Source organism: Falco punctatus, assembly GCF_963210335.1.
Source record: "Falco punctatus genome assembly, chromosome: 6".
NCBI lineage: Eukaryota > Metazoa > Chordata > Aves > Falconiformes > Falconidae > Falco > Falco punctatus.
The window spans coordinates 25,632,177-25,651,985 of NC_137585.1; the positions used below are offsets into that span (position 1 = coordinate 25,632,177).

General features: G+C 35.7%; 1 protein-coding gene across 4 annotated transcripts in view; it reads right to left on the minus strand.

Annotated features, from left to right (window-relative positions):
* The window catches only part of IPO8 (importin 8), a 52,152-nt gene that overhangs the window by 18,444 nt on the left and 13,899 nt on the right, over positions 1-19,809 (minus strand). For all 4 annotated transcript variants that reach the window (XM_080393550.1, XM_080393548.1, XM_080393551.1 and 1 more), the window contains exons 4-19: positions 19,019-19,177; positions 17,926-18,082; positions 16,790-16,879; positions 15,876-15,970; positions 15,194-15,278; positions 12,590-12,724; positions 11,657-11,756; positions 9,924-10,000; positions 8,544-8,660; positions 6,220-6,309; positions 5,373-5,538; positions 4,606-4,766; positions 4,035-4,160; positions 2,211-2,277; positions 1,392-1,517; positions 811-908 (exon numbers count right to left, since the gene is read on the minus strand). In XM_080393550.1, coding sequence (XP_080249676.1) covers positions 811-908; positions 1,392-1,517; positions 2,211-2,277; positions 4,035-4,160; positions 4,606-4,766; positions 5,373-5,538; positions 6,220-6,309; positions 8,544-8,660; positions 9,924-10,000; positions 11,657-11,756; positions 12,590-12,724; positions 15,194-15,278; positions 15,876-15,970; positions 16,790-16,879; positions 17,926-18,082; positions 19,019-19,177 — 1,849 coding nt within the window. The remainder of the gene's footprint in view (positions 1-810; positions 909-1,391; positions 1,518-2,210; positions 2,278-4,034; positions 4,161-4,605; positions 4,767-5,372; positions 5,539-6,219; positions 6,310-8,543; positions 8,661-9,923; positions 10,001-11,656; positions 11,757-12,589; positions 12,725-15,193; positions 15,279-15,875; positions 15,971-16,789; positions 16,880-17,925; positions 18,083-19,018; positions 19,178-19,809) is intronic.

Genomic DNA, 19,809 nt, shown 5'->3' on the forward strand with positions numbered 1-19,809 from the left:
AGTTCTTTATGAATGTTAGTATTCTTTACATGTCATCACTTTCTCTTTTTTTAAAGGAAATGTTACTTACAAGAATCATTGCCGTTTTCCACATTCTGTTTCCATTTTTTTTACTTCAATTCTAATAAATATTGGCAGATTAACAGCCTGGCAAAGTGAAATCCTACCTTTAGGCCAGTGTCTGATTAAAAACAAGATGTATGCAATCACTCTATGTACATGCACATATGTTTGAAACTGACTGCTTCTTCTCAGTACATTTCAACTCTATGGTCAGTGCCAATCAAACCTGACAAAGCAGCAGAATTCTCAATTTCTGTAAGTTTCTTAAAAATAAGCAGGTAGCTAGATGCCTAACACTCTAAAATGGCCAAAATTAGAGAAAGGCTGGAGCAGGATCCTCATACTTTGTTACACATGAGAGAATCAGCGTAAAAGAGAAACATTACACATGTAGAAAGAACTTCAAATGAATTCACACCTTAGCTGACAACTAGAGAATCCAATCACAAGATACGCGACCCAAGGAAATCAGGCTTCATTAATTCCTCTACTTACCAAAAAAGCTGTTCATAGAAGAAAGTCAAGATGAACAGCAACTTTCTCCCACACAGATTTGTGCATGTAATTTTTTAAAAAGCATGTCACTTAAAAAGTGTAATGGTGCTATCTGTACTCGGAACTGAGCAGAGACTAAATTTCATTTCGTTCTGAAATGACTGGCCAGCACCTGGGACATTCAGGTCATTCCACTTAATCTGACTGTTAAGTACCAGTGATAAACGCAACAGTAAGAATCAGAAGCCTTACCTTTTTACACATAGCATAAATGATTTCTAAGTGTTTTGGGTTAGACAGTAGAGTATCAGTGTCAATGGTCACATAATTATGCAAGAGAGGCATCATATCTGTGGAACAGGGAGAGCAAAAGAGAAAAAATTTACAACTAATACATGCAAGTACTAACCAGTGAGGCTGTAGTTCTGTAATTAATTCATTAGCTCAGATTCTTGGATATGGTTGCAAATTCAAACTCTGCAAAAGTCTGTTCTAGCAGAATTCTTCATAAAGTGCACCATGCAGAGTGCATTCTCAGAAGAGGAAACAGAATAGGATCACATTTTAATTAATTTGTGGTTTCACATTAACTTCGCGTATTTCAACTTTCTTTGAGTTCAGGACCTCCTACAACAACTGATCACACTGACAGATTTGAACATGCTTCTAGTTAAATATGCTCCTGTCATACTCCTACGCTAAACAGACGGTCAGGGTATGACTCAAATACATGATCAATTCAAAGCAAGACACTAAATGGAAGCGACCCTTATTAAGGTCATCTTCAGAGATTAATTCCCAAACAGTGGAAACATGAATAGAAGTGATCATACCTGCAAAGTACTCAAAGCAATCCTGCTGGAAAACCTCATATAGAACACCTAAAAGCTGCCACATTTGAGGTGAAATCATCTGGCACGTCAAGCTGTAGGCCAAGGAGAGAATTTCTTCATAAAACTCTGGAAAGGAAAAACAATTTGAAGGGAGGTGCTTTAAAAAAATAGCTTGCAAATACCTTGAAATCTGAAACCAACCCCCAAGTTATATAACAACTAAAGGACAGTAATTAGTAACAAAATCAGTATGTAGAAAAATAATACAAATTGGAAAAGACTCTTTTGAATGGGCCATATTTTGGCCTATATTTACAAAACTATGCATAGTTTTCCATTATAATGGAACACACCCAAAAAATGTATTACCAGCACATCAAAGGCATTGCTTTGAAACAATTTACTGAAAAATATTTTTATTTTCTCAACCTCTGTTTTTTCTTAAAGACCTTATTACAAAACTGTAGCTATTTAGCGCAGGGTACTGATAAAGCAGTAATTTAATTGCAGACCGTGTCCATAAAATACCAATATAATTGTAGACATTGTCCTTTAACACAGCTAGCTAGAACTATAATCAGAACTGCATCTTCTGCATTTGCGTCTGACCTCCAAACCACAGGAACCAGCCTGACTGATGCACAAGAGGGCATCAGGAGAAACAAATCATAAATTAAAATTAGCACCTTTTTTTCTTTAAAATAGCACACACAAAAAAAGACGAAGTTCTCTTCAGAAACATAGTATTGTTTGCAATAATTAATTTAAGAACTTTTAATGTAAAAACATGTGTTTCTACAAATTATCTCTAAAACATACCTATAACATGTTTCTGCAAAACAAGGCCAATGATCTGTAGACAAATACTCTCGAGCTGTTGAGTTATCTGAAATGAAAACATAAAGCAGTTTATTTAAAAACTCAGAAATACAGTAATTTAATCAACGTATTTGACTAATTCAGTTTGAGAAGTTCTTCAAAGCAAAAACCACTTTTTAAATGCTGCATTAACAGTCACAATATTATGAAATAAGGTCTTACTGATATAAGTACTGCACTTTTCAATACATGGTATTGCTTTAAGACATGTCACTTAAAGCATTTTTCTTAATTTAAAAAAAAATACCTCACTTTATGGTTATTCCACAGATCCTATCAATAACTCTATCTCTTGCCCTGTCTGGATATAAAGTAACATTGTATTCAAACCAAAATCTTTGAAGTAGAAGAGTTAAAAGGAAGAAAGGAAGAGATGCTTTTCCTTAAGACGTCTACAGAGAGCTTCCCAGAGTAGACTCAGCAAGAAGAATACATGCAGAAACTGGGAGCATACAACTGTACTGAAGTCAGGATTCAGCCTTGCCACGTTGGACAGAAGGACTACATTTATGAATTAAATTACAAGGAGATCTATATAGCCACATTTTAAGTCTAAAACCAGCAAATACAGAAATTTCATGTTATTACCACAGGTCTTTCATTACAGAAATAATCTCACAGGACGTCAGGCTTCTGAGGTTTTTCTAGCAAAGGGATTAAATACGGGACCAAGATTCATCCACTTACCTTCAGACACTTGACTCAAAAGTTATGATCCCCTAAACTCCCTCCATACTTAATGGTGAAAGGGAAGGAATTTCTAAGGAGTTTTCAGCCTCATATTTCCCTTCTGTATCATTTATACCACTTCTAAAATGATCTAAGATTCTGAGATGAAGAGCACTCCACACAGTATTTTAGTTTGTGCTTCACACAACAGAAAAAAGCTGCTAAATTTACACCAAAAAAAACCCAATCCCAAAGGATAGGCTAAAACCTGAAGATCCACTTCGAACTACCATTACTGGTGCTCAGCTGAACTACCAGATTTCACTTTAGCTTTCAAAAGCTGCAAGGGGTTCTTGTAAAGGAATGAATGATGTTTTGAAATCCAAAGGAACACAATGGTCTTACAAGAAAATAATTAGTATTTTAATTAATGTATTTTTTTAAATTATAAGCTTCACAAAACGATTTCACACTTGCAATGAAACATTCTCATTGTAAAACAAAGAGGCAAAACAATCTAGGACAAAACACTTTTATGGCAACTGAGCTTAAAGTTACTGACTGACTTTGCCTCTCTGGTCAGTCACTGAACTCCTTCCTACTTCAGTCAGCCCAAGTGGTATGGGCAGAAAGAATCTCTTCCTTGCACGTGAAATGTAGACTTAAATTGCACCACAACCGGGAGACCAATTCCTAGGACTTCTATCCAAGAAATTGCTGGGTAAACATCAAAATATGAGTCACCACTGTAAAAAATGAGCCTTACGCAAATTATTTCTCCCTAAAAACTATTGTAACAGTCTGTAATACCGTTATCCAATGAAATGTTCACCAGAATAAGGGCTAAGGATTTTACCCTCAGACTATAAATTCCCCTTGAAGTTGAGAGGTAAACAATTAAGAAATCACAAAAGTGAACTGGGCTTTAAATTCAGATTTGTCAGAGATCACTTGCTTCTGCTATTCACCATTCTGCTATAGTAAATGCACATTCATGTCAACTCAAGTGATGCAACATACATAGAAGTGCTTGTTGTCATGAACGAAAGGCACGAGTGAACAGCAGAGGAAAAGAGGTATAAAAGAAAATCTCACCTCCTTGTGATCTTCCACAACTGTCAGGATAGTGTCAATTGTGTGCAAGATGCCCATGGCCATAACTGTTTTGTCCTCTACTTCCTCATATTCCTCACTCTGGAGTACTTTACCAAATATTTCAGCCTATGAAAAAAACACAACCAACTTGACATTCAAGAGCAAACTCACATTTCTAATTTGTCATGGAAAACCAAGATAGCTAATGCAACAGCAGCAATGCCTTATCTGTAAGAGCTGTCAGCATTGACAAATATGCTCCTTACCTTTGAAAGGGGACTATAGAAAATTAAAAACACCTCTTTTTTTGAGAACTCTGGCGATGCTAAGTAATTTGAAATGTGAGATAGTTAGAACTTGGCTCATTAAAGCCAGTGACAAAATTCAGTATCTTTGAAAAATTCACGTTTTAAAGATGTTTCATACAAAACCAAAAAGTATTGCAAATATTATAGGTGGACCTTCATAAAGATTACTTTAAACAGTGTGCACTTCAAACAAAGTTCATTAAATGTTTACCAAACTAGACATGTGCTTCTGACTGGACTGTTATTTTACTATTGTCTCTTACCAGGTGTTGAGTCATGTCAATGGCGATAGTAGCTACTTCCTGACTGTACTCACAGATCATCTTCTGGATTACATTAGTAAGATCATCATTTTCCGTCTCTCTAACAATGTGCAAGAGCTCTTGCATAACTGGCCTTACATAAGGCTTCACATATTCCTTGGCTAAAATAAAACAATTGAAACTAGGTGAAATCAACTATCCATAAACACAAATATACAGTATCTCAAAACTACTGAGTAACTGAGTACTCTTGATCAAAGTAATTTTTTAAAGTTTAATTCACTTAAAAAAAAAAAAAAAAGGCCAAAAAACCTACCCAAGGCACTTTTACAGCCTATAACTAGCAGACTAACAAAGTAAATAAATTGTACATTTACCACATTCAGTGCTGAAACATCATCTACAACAAAGATCCACTGTTTTGGGGGAATACATGCCCTCATACACAGGCAGCATTTGTTCTTAAAAATACATGCTATTTCACTTCACTAAAGAAAAACAAAGGCAGGTGCTATTCGCTTCATGAAAGCAATATGTTGATTCTAACTTCTTTTGTGCAGAGAACTGCTGTAAAAACTTCAAATCAGAATTCTGGGATGCATACAGTAACTAATGAGCAAGTGAAACTGTCTAAACATGATGAAATGTTCTGAAATCTATGTCTTTAAACAGTAGAAATGTTTACATAAATCTTCACCAACCTCCTAATCTCTAAAAAAAAATTTAAAATAATCAGTGTATACAACTGATGAATCACTGTAGCATACCTTGCTCTTGGTTGCTTATTAATGTCTGAAGAGCTATGGCTGCTTCTACTTTGACAGGCATTTCCTTATCATCAATCAGGCTCTTCTTTGCCAACTCTACTGCATTCCTCAAGTTTAGCTCGTTGTGAAATTTCAAAGCACTGAATGAATGAAGTACCCAACAAGACTGCATGACAAAAAGAAAAGCAAGTTAGGGACCACTGCAATTTTTAGCATTTTTTAACTGATTCAAAACCAATGCTAACTATCTCTCTGTTCGCTTGTACTGTTGTGGGTATTTTTTCTTAATTACGGTGTATTCATACAGTAAAAGTAACACAGTTTTTGCACTCAAGCAATTCTTAATTTCCTTTCCCAAATTCCAATAAATCCCATAGGTACATAATTGGCATTCACAGTTTTGGTCCTTCTGGGAGAAAAAAAAATTAAGAACAGAAATTAAAGAAAATTAACTTTGTTTGTGACTGATATGGACACTAGGGGGTTTTCATAAAGCTACACTCCAACTGACATTACCTAGTCTGTTGAAATCCTACCTGTTCTTCACAGCCATCCAACCACCCTAGTTATTGAGATCTGCTAACAAAAAATGGTCACAAGAAGGGCACAACCACTGCAATTATGCAGACTGATTGAAGATGTAAACATTAACATGACACAGAATACCATCAATTCCTTTTGACAGATCATTTTTTAAATCAAAATGCTGAAAAACTACTGCACAAGGTTGTTATTTGAAATTTTACTATGTATTTGCTTTATTTCTTTAATTCACATTCAGAATGAAGTTGAACTGCAAGGGTAAGGATCATGGCAAATACTGAAACTGAAGAACTGGTAAACTTACTCTAGCTCTGAGATACCCCAGGTTAGACATGAACAATGGAAATACATGATTCTGTAACATCAGCTCCATTTGATCCTTGAAGACACTCTTCTGTTGGTGTAAATAAAAATTAATTTTGGAGACCATTCTTTTTTTCACATACTTCACTCTAGTCAGTAACCATTTCAGCTATCAACCATGGGAAATACAATGATTTGTCTATGTAACATAAAGGTGTTCTCTCACAAAGACATCTAGATCTCGTAGCTTGAACTGAACAACCCTCATAAGCATAGCAAGTTCATAGCCAGATTAAGTGAAAGAACTGTACACAGAATATTCAACTCCACATTACTCATTACAATACTGTAAACTGGAATTTTCCATTTTCTTTAAGGCAATTGATTCCAGCTTATTTTTCTTAAAAATTAATTAGGATCTAGTACCTCCATTCTTCCTACAAAGGAGTACATACATGCCTGAAGATAAATATAAGCTTAGTATGGAACATATATGAGTTTCAAATGACCTACTGTTACTATAAGCATCAAAAGTAACAACAGTAACTTCAATTTTTTGTGTGTTTCTTAATAGACTAAGCTAATTCCTTTGTGATAGAAATCTCCTTGGCTGGAGAAGGATATTTGATGAAAATTATCCTTAATTATTACAACCTTGGCCAACCCCAAGATATTCACAGGAAGCCAGGACCATCAGCATAGAGACTTGGGACCACCCGGGCACTTACAGCCCCAGGATACTAGAAAAGGTATATGCTGTTACCATCTAAAGGAATGATTCAGTGGCTGAGATAGGAAGAGGGTGAAAGGGGACACTCAATACAAAATATAACTTAGGTGATCACACTACTACTTCACCAATGCATACATAATTTTTTCCCACACCGATTCCCCTGCCCTCAGAGAGGCAAATGAAGAACTGAGCAGAGAAAAACCACAAAGGGAAAAGAATTTTCCCTTGTGCACACAGGTCAAAGTTTTGCAGGCATTAAACTGGAGCCACTATGGAAAGCCAGGTGGTTAAGGCAGGATCGCTGTGTCTACGAGCTCCTTGCAATCTATTATCTCAGTCAGCTCACCAGCCAGAAAGCACAAATCAAGTATTTTACACAGAAACAGTTAATGGAATTTTTCATTCTGCCAAATCCCAAACACAAAATATTCAGAGTTGAGAGGAGTCTGCAGTGTTCAGCGATTATTACTTTTTTTACAATGTATATTATAACCTCATGTTTCAAGACTGAAAATTTCAAATAAGAGTGGTATGCTGGAATAAATCCTTTTTATTTCCTCAGGTTTAGAAACCCCCAAGTCAAGATGAAAGGCTCCTCACAACACAATGTTCTCTTTCACTGTTATACTCCGGCATGAAGGAGGGCATTTACAATCCAACGTAATCTACAAAATTTCCACAAAAGTTACTGATGTTTCAGGATTTCAGATCAGATCACAGATTGGTACATTGGTAAAAAATAGATGGTAGATGTTTTTAAGATGTTGCTTGTAACATGAAGACATATCCTGCACAGAAAACTCATACATAAAATAAAATAAACTACTTCTAAAAGGAAGCCTCCAGCACAACGGTGCTATTCTCAGGCTAAAAGTGGTAACTTTTTGGCAATAACTTTTGACATGGAGGGGGCATACTTTAGACTCCATCGTCTACAGATGCGTAAAGGAAACCGTAATTTATATTACATTAGACAGCAACAGTGTGGATTAAACGTGTACTCAAATTCCAGAAAAATAATCAAAATTCTGAGGTACTGTCCATAAAAAAATGGAGGAAGAATAGAAACTCTATGCTCTTTCCAGTTATTTTCAAAACTCCCAACTGGCTGATGAAATAAGACTTAAAGCCACACATTGTAGGGTAAGAAAGCTGGAAAGCTAGACAACACATTCCTGCAACATGTTAAGTAAACATTTTTCTGGAACCAGAAGCAGCCCACAATAGCACAGGCTGTTTGAGGAGTTTGCTGAAGAATCATAAGCAATGTTATTGATGGAATGCATGTTTGCTTTTTTAACACCCTTCCATTTCACAAGGAAAGCAGGAGAGGACCAGGGGACTGTTCTGTAGCAAACAAACGGAGCTTTGGAGCAACCTGAGAAGACAAATCTGCATATAAAATGGGAATATAAAACCCAGGAAAGAATGTTAATATTTTTAAGAAACAGATTCTTATTGCACAGTACAATCTCTCTGCAGACTTCATAAACATGGCCAAAGGCTAGCCATACTTTATAAGCTACAACTTTATCAGAAACGGCAGTTGATAATAAGAACTACTAACCTTTTTCACTTCTTTACCCACTTACCTTCAGTAAAATATCTGCTAGGGATCCTATAACGTGCAAAGCTCCATCTTTTTTCCTTGGATCAATGTTTGGCTCTGTCAGAATCTGGTAGCAATAAGCCATCATTTTTGGTAATACCTACAGAAGACAGAAAACACACAATCTCCTTTTGTCAAATTATTTTAATAGCATTGTTAAAAAAATTCATATAATGTTTTTAACTTAAAGTAGAAATTTTTTCTTGGCCAAAGCAACTGTGAGGTACTACATGTAACATCTTTCCATAGTTAAAACTGAGAAGATTTCTTTTTAAACTTTTCAGCCAAACTTGTCAAACAATCTCCTTGAAATCTCACATTAGTAATAGTAAGTAAGATATTTTTATTGTTGTCTTGAGGCAAATCAAAAAAGGTAATGAAAAGGCAAGAGGCTCACACAGTACCTCACCATTTTTTTCCCTTAACTTCTCTTCTGTCTTGTGTCACACATATATAAATACATACATGTGTGTATATGTACGTATGAACATAATACATATTCAAGAACACCTTGGACAAAACCCTCATAAATTTATTTTAATCTATTGATTTTGGCAGTAACTTCTACAGTTGACTAGACTTAGAAAGGTTTCTTCACAAAACCAATTGTTTATTGTCATTTCCACACCCACTATGTGCTTTTCAGATATTATGACATTTTGACAATCTCAGTACAAATTACGAAAATGAGAAGGTCAGTGGGCAAGGACGTTTTTGACAATAAAGCAGTGGAAAGGTCATAGGCTATTCCATCTGACTATGCTCTTCTCTGAAGATCCATCTGGAAACAGAGTTACATGTTTACTGGATGTTAAAATGGTACCCAGAAAAAAGTTGGCAGTTTTAGCAAACTGTTGTGTGCTTTCCAGGGCTTGGCTGGATACTCCTGCACAGATCACTAAGTACAGAAAGATCTACAGCAAAGCTATGCCCTCATTTAAAAAGTAACTATGAAATTGATTTTGTTCTTGTTAATTTCATTGCTGTCAACAGGATTTTAAATAGTATCAGTGAAAATTAATAAAGATCAGGTTCTCTTTTCCTCCTGCTAATTTGGGAAGCTCAGAACAGCCATGACAGAGGCTGTTTGTAAACTCTGGAAAATACCAGTACGTCTATTCCAACTCAGTTCATATCTGGCAGGATAATTGTAAAGCTGCAAGAGGAATCCACTTATTTATTTATTTATACATACACACATATTTTAATTCTCCCATAATTAATAGCACTCAGCCAGAAAAGCATTTGACTATGTATTAGCAAGTAGATTTTTCAAGACTAGCTTCCCATAGCATCTTCAAATTTGAGGGAAAATGACATTGTTAAGAAAACTTCACATAATTAAAAAACACTAGTTCCATACCTCTTTTCTCTTCTTTGCAGCAGTATAAAGGAGATTCTGTGCTGCTGTTGTAGTGGATGCGTAATCCTCAAATACATCTAACAAATTGGGGGAAAAAAAAAAGGTAAAAAAGATACTCCTTTTCTGAATGGCATACCAATAAAGTTTTTATAAACCATTTTGTTTGTGGTATATCACAAAATCAGAGTGAATATTTAACTTCAAAACTATTGACACAGTGGTCTTCACTTCATGGTTAAAGAGTAAGACCCAAGCTTATGTCACATAGCTTATGAAAACATTTACTTCTTTCCTTCCAAATCTGCTGACGGCTCATCATTGCCTTTATTAGGAACGCATTATTTATTCATTAATTCTTTTGAAAACAGGTATTTAAGGGATGAAAAATCCTGGCTTTTTTTTAATTAAAACCACTATAGGAAGAACAACAATACATTCCAGCACCATCTGTGTACCATATGTACACATTTTTGGCTTGATATTATTAAAACCTCATGGGAAACTTTTTGTATGTAAAAAGTACTTGGATCTGGGGTAGTTTTAAATCTGCTGAAAGTTGAAGCTTTTTTAGCTTCATTCATTACAAGTAAACCTCCTTTAATCACATTGAAAATACAATTTATATCTTGAAAAAAAAAATCTGTTCTGCCAAACATGTTCTAATCCAAATGTCCCTACACAAATCAAATAAAAAGATCTAAAAACATAATGTTAAAATGTGGTTAAAGTTACACACTAACTTTTCCTGAGAACTTGAAGATAAATAATGATTAAGAAATACTACCAGACTACTGGAATTCTTGTTCCAAACCAAAATGTGCTTCACTAAACTTCAAATTAATGTACTTATATGCTTGAAGGGTTTTTTACCTTGCACAATACAATTTAGATCTGTATTTAACTGTTTCAACTATATATAAAATAGGATTCACTATTTACACAGAAAGAACCAAAAATCAGCAATGTGTTTGTGCCCCAGTGACCAACACTGTATCATGATTAATTTTTTTGCATAACAACTCTCCAAGATTTTTCTGTGAAAATTTAAATTCTGTTTTCTCATATGTGAATCCCAAATCAACTAACTGGAAGTTTACCAAATGCTACATATCTCCATGGTGCCTGGCTTACAGGAGTTTTCTGCTAAAACTGCTGTATTTTAAAAGCATCCTTCTCTTTTTCAGTGACATGACTCTTTTCGTAACAGTAATTATTCATAATATGGTTCTATGTGATATTCCAAAGATTTTTGCACTACATCTTTGAAAGAATACATATATCTAATTGTCTTACAATTCAATAATAATAATTGGTAACAAAATGCTGAAGACTAACAATTTTCAATAGGGAAAGAGCAAGTCAGGCCTCTTCTGGTCAAAGCGAGAGCTGCAAGAACTTGCAGGCAGCTGGCACACTGCAATTCTGGATTCTGAAACTGGCATTAAAAAGTGAGCATGCCAATCTATTTGGGCTGCACTGTGCACATGTGAAGTAGGAAAAAAAGTTAAGATAATCATTTAGTTTAAAGCTACCAGCCAAGTGGCCAAAACTCACTTGATCTGCCGCCTTCTTTTAACTACAGATTGGTGAGATTTAAGAACCAAATTTTCTTCTTCCTATTGTTCAGGACACTGGTGAAGACAGAGACATTACAGTGGCCATGCTGTGAATTGGGACTATAGTGTACAGTTACAATGAAAGCAAAAAAATAAACGTTAAACACAAACATTTACCGAATTTCATTCGGATATATTCATATGGATCCTCTTGCCAGAGCTCTTCATCCTCATCTTTGTAGCACATTAGAGAGAATATCACTTCTTCTGTTATAGTCTAATATTAGAGAAGTCAAATACACATAAGCACACATAAAATCAAATTCCAGTACAGTTTCCCTCCACTATACACTAATTTACTCAACCTACTTTTCTGAAAAGTAAAATTCTTTTAATCAGTGCTCTTTTATTTTGGCTATCAGAAATAAACTTACAATATACATACTTCCCTTCTGCAACATTCCTACACATCAATAATTATATATTTATAATAATACAGTACCATGCAAAATACACTTCAAGACATACATCGTCTGTGAACAGCAGAACATCGTATTCTGCAGAAGGATCTCACCTATGCAACACTTAACATGAGAATGGATTTCAGAGTCCTTCCTCCTAACAGTCATGGGATTAATTAACTACAGCAAGGGAGCTTATGACATGAAAAAATAAAAGCATAAAAATAACATTTCACTTGTTCTTAGTTCACTTATGAAGCATGTCCTTAACACAGAGTTCAATACCTTATAGTCGATGTTCTCTTTGCATGACAATCAATTCTGAATTTCCAAATCTATAGACAATTCTGAACACTAGCAACTAATAAAAGCCAGAACATTATGACTGTCTGGCAGACTTCAAAAATAAAAATAAAGAACTTATAGAACAGATTCCTTAATTGAGGTTACAATATCTGCAATAAAAGGTAGTCATAATACCAATAAAATTAACTGCATTAATGTATAAATGCTATTTTTTGCCCAGATCGACTGCTGCATCAAAGATTCACGAAACATTCTTTAAAACTGCAGAACTGGTGGGGGTTTTGGAGTTATTTTAACCACGCTGATGACATGCAGTGTTTGTGACTGGGTTTTGTGCACTGACCTGTATGTGTGGCTTCATTTGCTTCCATGTTACAGAGTGAATAACCCCCTGGTTCAGATAATTTAACGTTTGCTGAAGAACACGTGGCGCAACATAGTCTTTTTGCCTGTATTGGTCTAAGATTCTTAAGAGAACCTAAAGAAATAAATTGATATTTTTAAATAAAGACCGAAAATTCTCACACATAGACATGCAGTCCACCTCTTCAGTGAATGTACATGGACAGAATAATTAGTTTTATAGCAGAGGTTCTACTGTTAGTAATCACTGAAACGCCTTTGATCCAGAAAACAGAGATCACATAAATGTTAAGGATCAAATCCTGCAAGCATTCATGTACATGTCTACCTTTACTATTAGCCCTACCATGTGATCCCTTGTGATTGTAAGCCAAAGATATACTGCAATGTTCACAGGCTCACAGTTTACACAAGCCTCAGCAAAATTTGGAACAGATAAGGAAAAGACACAGTGATATTTTCAGACTGGTTGGCTTCTAGATCTGTTAGTGGTGTCTGTATTAATTTTTTAATGACAGGCCCCCAAAGACAACAAATTACTTTGGAAGAACAGTGATAAGAATAGAAATACTAAACTAGAAAAGAAGAATAGGTTACCGTTTAGATCTGTGAATCAGAAGAGATGCAAAACCCTTAACTTCAATTACCTATTGTAAACATCAGATAGTATCGCCTAGCATGCTGCCACAAACTCCATCACACAAAGCTTCCTTGGTATAAAGGCTTGCTGCACTAAGAAAAACCTACAGTGCAAAGCCACTAATCTGCACTAATGGCAGATGTACTCTTATGTGTCAATAAGTGTAAGAACTGGCATGTACATGAATAACAGTAAAAATCAAGGGCACTACATAACAAAACATTGAATCACGTCTTTTCAGAAGGACAATTCTGCTTCATAATTCTTCATAAGATTATAACAAATCTTATTGTGAACCTAACTCTTTTATTAGGAATACTAAGTCTGATCTCAAGTCTTTTATACGATACGCTCCTTGGGCAAGAATTGTCTACATCTCATATAGACTCTACCACACTGTCAGCACTTAACAACTGATGAATAACTAATGAAGGCTTAGTAATGTAATATTCACGGTAGAATTCTTACTGGTCTGCAAAAAAATGTGACAAATCAGCATTTAAGAGCAGAAATGGAAGAAATGTGCAGATTGTCCAGTCCATTTAACTTGAAAGCTAAACTGCTCCCTCTGCTACATAGCCTAATCTCTTAGACAAACTTTTAAGTATTTCAAATGATAACTGCCCATGGGAGTCTATTTTTCCACTAAGGACTTAAACATTGCAAGGATTTTGGAATAGATATTAGACTGTTCCCCTTTTCAATTAATGCTTACAGCCTCACCACAACCATTCCTCTCCTTCATTCTTAATATTTACATATTTACACAAAATTAATATGCTAAGGGATAAACAATTCTGTTGTCAAACTGGATGGAGAAAAGTTGGTGGGCTTTTTTTTGCGGACAACCCTGGTATTTTGAAATCTAGTTTAAATTTGACTTGAAATGACAACAACAGCCTGGCATCCTGCATCAAAGACACTGGAAATTTAAGCTGTAAGATGGCTGCAGATGTCACGTCAGGGATATTTCATCTGGCAGCATGCTGAGGAGCCACATATTCTGGAAATACACATTATCCAAACACTTGTCACATGAAAAAACAGCATTCCCAGATGGTTTCAAGGTTTACAGGCCAAAGGGAATCAAGAGCCCAGAATCATGAGCAGGAGAGTGTACTGCATTCTCCTGGCTTCTTAGGAGTCTGTTTGGAATTTGTAACCCAAAGCCTGGACACCCAAGAGCTTTAGCTGAGCCAAAAGCCTGGCAACTACTGCTCCTAGTCATCCAGTATATGGCAGGCTGAATGAGGAGGAGCTGTGCCAAAAACATCCAAGCCTGGGAGTCAGCACTCTCAGTGCTTTCAGGCACCCAGTAGCTATAGCCATTCCACCAAACCCGGGAGATGCTGGAAGCCCACGTTCCCAGGAGCCTACAGCGGAGCTGGCAGAGAACTAAGAGAACTCTGACAGAAATTGCCTTTCTTCTATGCAATTTTATCAGAACTGAACTGTGTCCACAACACCATGTTATTCACAAATAATTAGCATTCCCCACCCAAAAGAATTTCCTTGCAAACTACAAATTTATGCTATATTTTCATAAAATATGCTTTCTAGATATAAAGTAACTTCTATTACTGTTCTCCAGACACCTTCTAATCTGTCTGTATCTCCTTGAAATACAACAGTGTCATTACATTACTGTGCCTAAGTTGTTTGCAGCAAAAGCACTTACTAAAGACTGGTCTGAAAAAAACACCCTTCTATGACATGAGGCCTCTGCATCTATAGTTTTTTTCTCTCAGATATATCTAGAATGCTTATATATGATGATAATACTGTTTTATCAGCACTTGTCTTGCGCTTCTCAATCACTAAAAGGAATCCTGCCTGACGTTGTTCATTTTTGTTTAATGAATGAACTGCAGTACAAGCATACTGCTGAAAATACGTTTCTTCAGAGAAAATGATTTCATTCAGAACCAAATGAACTGTACTTACCTGTTGTATGCCCACAGCATATGTTTTTAAAAAGAAGTCTGAGAATTCAAAGTATTCTTTAGTTACATTTCCAGGACTTCCATACCTTTGAAAAGAAGAGGACACAGATATTTACATTGTGAGAAGTCTACTGTAACTTCTGTTACAGTAACACAGTACTTTCCAAAACACAAAGGACCTTGAGTAGTCTTCCATCTCCAAAAGTATCCTTTCCCACAGGTTCCTTCTAAGCCATTATTTCCCTTATAATGCCCCATTTCCCTTTTCTCAGATTATCATAAACTACAATACTAAAGTCAAGTAAATATAGCTGCCTTTTAGTTACAAGCTCTATAACTTCCACGTTTATGGATTTATCTTCAAATCTTCCCCTGCCTTTACATTTGAGAATATAAGGACTTGTAGCTGAATGTAGTAAAAAAAAAAAAAGCAACACAACAAACCAAAATAAAAGACCCTGTACTTTTCCAGTGGGGCTAGTTTCTTGCCATCTTAGTCAAACGATTTCACTAAGAGCTCAGAACAGCCTGTGCTGGTGAAAAGCAGAGGACAGCAGCAGGAACACCTTTTTGGTGACCATGGGCTGTTAAATCAACTGAACTGTCTTGTCTAATTGCACCTCAAGTAACATTACAGATTTGTAATCCAAATTTAGTTTTTTATCATTTTGTTGGTTTTTTACCGTTCAAAAAGACGAGCTACAATATGCAGTGCCCACTTCTTGCATTTCCACCACACCAGCTCCGGTCTATCATCTTCGTCAATCTGCAAAGTCTCCTATAAATAAATACATTTATTTTAAATTAGCCATGTATTGTTGAGATAAATGATGACTTAAATATTCCTTACCAAGTAAACTAATACAAATGCACAGCACTGACTAAAGCTTTGATTGTTACCAGCTATGTAACATTCACGAACTTTCAAATATCTTAATTAGTCGATGTACCCATATATGTTCAATACTTGTACAATGCCTGTACTTCAATTTTCAAAACTATGCATATTTAAAAACCCGAAACTGTCAGATATACTTGAATACTACATGGTGGCATGCACTCTGGCTTAAAACAAATATACACATCCTAACCATATATTAATGCAAAAGCTATTATAAGAATGTTGAGGTTGTGAAATAAATTTCTAAAACACTTAGGAAATGCCAGTTAATGTTGTACACACACAAACAAGAATTTACTTTTTTTATTTTGCTCTTTTTTTGTCTATTTTTATATTACTATTTTTAATTTGTTCTTCAAGAAACATTAAGGATAGATGAAAGAAAAAGAGTAATGGAGACAAATGACAGGATTGTGATGACCTTTTGTTTCCTGTTTAAAACAAGCTGGCTAAAATACTTGGAAACTTGCAAAATATCCCAGATCAGAGTTTACATGGTGTCACTACCTCAGACAATGAATTCTGACAGCTTACATGATCTTCCTGCATTTCCGTCAGAAATGCCACTTATTACAAGGATAAGAATCTTACATAGGTAACACCTTAAAAAATGGAACACTTAGAATATCTTCACATTGACTGTTCCTCAAATGTCAACACCCAAGTATCAAAGGTCTTTACAAAACTAAAACTTACTGGAGGGACATTTCTGTCAATGATAGTACGGAAGATCTCCATCCACTGAGTCATAGTCTGGTTATTCACCAACTGGAGCGGCAACGCATACTGAAACAAGAAGAAAACCCACAGTCACGCAATACAAATTTTCTCTGAAAAAGGTAAAAGATGTTTCTACAGTAGTTACATTCTGAGAAAGATGAGGTTTTAAGGAAAATTAAGGCTAATTAGGTTAGATAATCAATACTACTCTAATTGCTCCCTCCTTGGTACAATTTACAGAGGAATTTCTGGGCAGGCAACTGTTTAAGGAAAGTTCCTTGGTATATTTCTTCCTCTTCTTTCACAATAGCCCAGCTAACTTTTAGGGACCACAGTAGCATCTACATTATAGGGTTTGGGTAAACCAATAGTATTTTAGTAAGTGAAATGTACTCCTAATTACTACCTAGCTACTATCTAGTAAATCTGACTTCTCTATAAAAATCCAAAGCAAAGTGACAACATTCAGGCAAGCTATTGAAAAGCAAAATAGGATCTTGGGATCTTTTTAATCTGCCCCCCCATCTAATAGCAAACTACTTTAACTTTTTAACCCGCAGTAATAATTTTCAGGCTACGCCTTATGTAGGATCTTGTTTTGTTTCCCATTCTCTAAAAGTACTTCCTCACCAAACTCATCCCTGTAAAAGCCAAACACATCCCTGTACAATGCATGTGCATCAATAAATAATTTCTGCTAGATCTTCAGAAGATAACAACAAATGCCACCTACTGAAGTGCGTTATTTGACAACTGTACCACTATATCCACTACTGACACTTTCAGAGGCCAACTAGCACAGTCTAGATGCTCACGCTATTTATATCAGGTTATGTGTAACTTCATAAAAATAGGAACATTTCTCCAGTAAGCTTACAAATAGGACGTGCAGAAATACCTTGGTTCATTAAAAATTTAATCTGGGGGATCACATGACCAGTTTTGAAGCAGAAAAATCTATAAAGATCACATTTTTATAAAAACTGTTTATTGTACATGACTTTTCCCATCCAAACTGGTATTCTTACACAATCACACCCACGAGTGTACTGAAGGGGGTCATTGTGCCCAGCAAAGCAAAAGTTTAGGTTTTCCTCTACATAGATGCCAACCTGAACAAGAGCATAGAAGATTTTTAAGATTTGTTTCTGAAGCAGTACAGAATAATGAGAGTTATCAGGCAGAAGCTGGATCATCTGCTGCTGGATCCGAGGCAAAAATATTTGCATTGCTGCTATGAGAGGATCTCGCTCCTCTGCTTTTTTGTATCTGCAAAGGAAACAAAAATGTTGGTCCAGGATCTACACACTGAAGATTCTAATGCTTATTCCGCACCAGCAATTTAATTTCTGTACCTTAAAAAATAAAATAAAATAAAAAAATCCAGCACTCACTCATTCACTCTCCCCTCCTCTAGCCCCCACCTCAACAATTTGTGCAAATTCCCTAACCTGTAAATACAGAAATGAAATCCAGCAAATGTTACCTTATATAAATGCAGCTATTGGCAGGAAGAACTAATGTTCTTTACTACTGAATTGTCAGCTCACAGGAGCAGGGAGCTGAATTCCTCTGACATTCATACCAATGCTAAACCCAGGTTGGGTGCTGAACAAATAGGAGTGAACAGCCATTGAAAGGGAAAGACAGTTCCTTTATTAGTTAAAGATTCTCTCTTTCTCTGTTTAGATTTCTTTTGTGTGGTTTATAACATTCATACATAACAACCAATAATATCTTTTTTTAAATGAGTGAAATTTCACTGCACTTCTAATTTACGTTTTGTGGATTTAGACTATCAGGAGGATGGTACAGGTAACAATATGTAACAGGATATAGAAGTAACAAATAATTCATATTCGTATAACCAGCATTTGGGGAATTTTCAAACAAAAGAAGTTACAAACATTTAAGAAATTTTTCACAGGTGGATTAAGTCAGATCAAAAGTACAAAGCCTCGAGAGAAATACATCAGTAAATTCATACAGATTATTGCTGGCATCTCTGCTTTCAATTCAGTGTTGATATAAAGATGATGAATAGCTTTCATTTATTTGCAGGAAAGGAAACATATGACAATTATTAATTGCCATTTTCTATCCAAATTCCTTGTAGAACTGCCAGTGCTCTTAAGAATGTTATTCCCAGTAATCAGCTAAGACTAAAAGTACTGATTCCTCATCTACTGATGGACATCAACTTACTCATAAGTCTTCACCAGCTGATACAGGCACAGGAGGCTCCCAAGCCAACTCCCACTGTTCTGAGACTGCAGGTAGTAGCCTATCTTGTCTACCACAGCTGTCCAATGGCCAGGAAAGTCATGTTTAATGATAGCACGGAGGCACATCGTCAGCTGGGCTCTACGGCGGGAGGCAAAAAGAAATACATTGTAAGTAAATAAGATCAAGTCATAGTGTCTAATATTAAAGGATAGATCCCAAGTCTTGGTTGATTGGCCACAATATACTTATTACATTGTAAGTATCACACATATTTTGACAGCACTGAAAGAGTTTTGAGAAGCAGCAGAGGAACAACAAGGCAAAAAATCCCAGTGGATTTAATTTTAAGGAAGAAACTGATTTCAGGACATTTTAGGTACCTTCCTCCTTTCCTCCCTCCTCTCCAAATCTACCAGGCAATATTTGAAAACAATCGATTGCTCAAGAAACCAGCTAGCTTTGTACTTTGAAAATGAATGTTGATACCTCTACATGCTTATGAGGTCAAAAGCAACCACAAAATCACAAATTCGTACATTTTTATTAAACAGTATTGGTCGGTGTTATAATCCAAGCCAGAGGTTCCTCATGAAATTACAGTTTTCCTGGGATCTTCTAGAATAGCACTTTCTGAACCTCTGAAGCATGTGGCAGAGTCAACTGTGTAAAAACATCTTACTATTCCTTTCCCTCCATGCACCTTTAGATGCCATTCACAATGGTGAGGCAAGACAAGATTGTTAATTGCCTAGCGAAGTGTGACTAAAAAA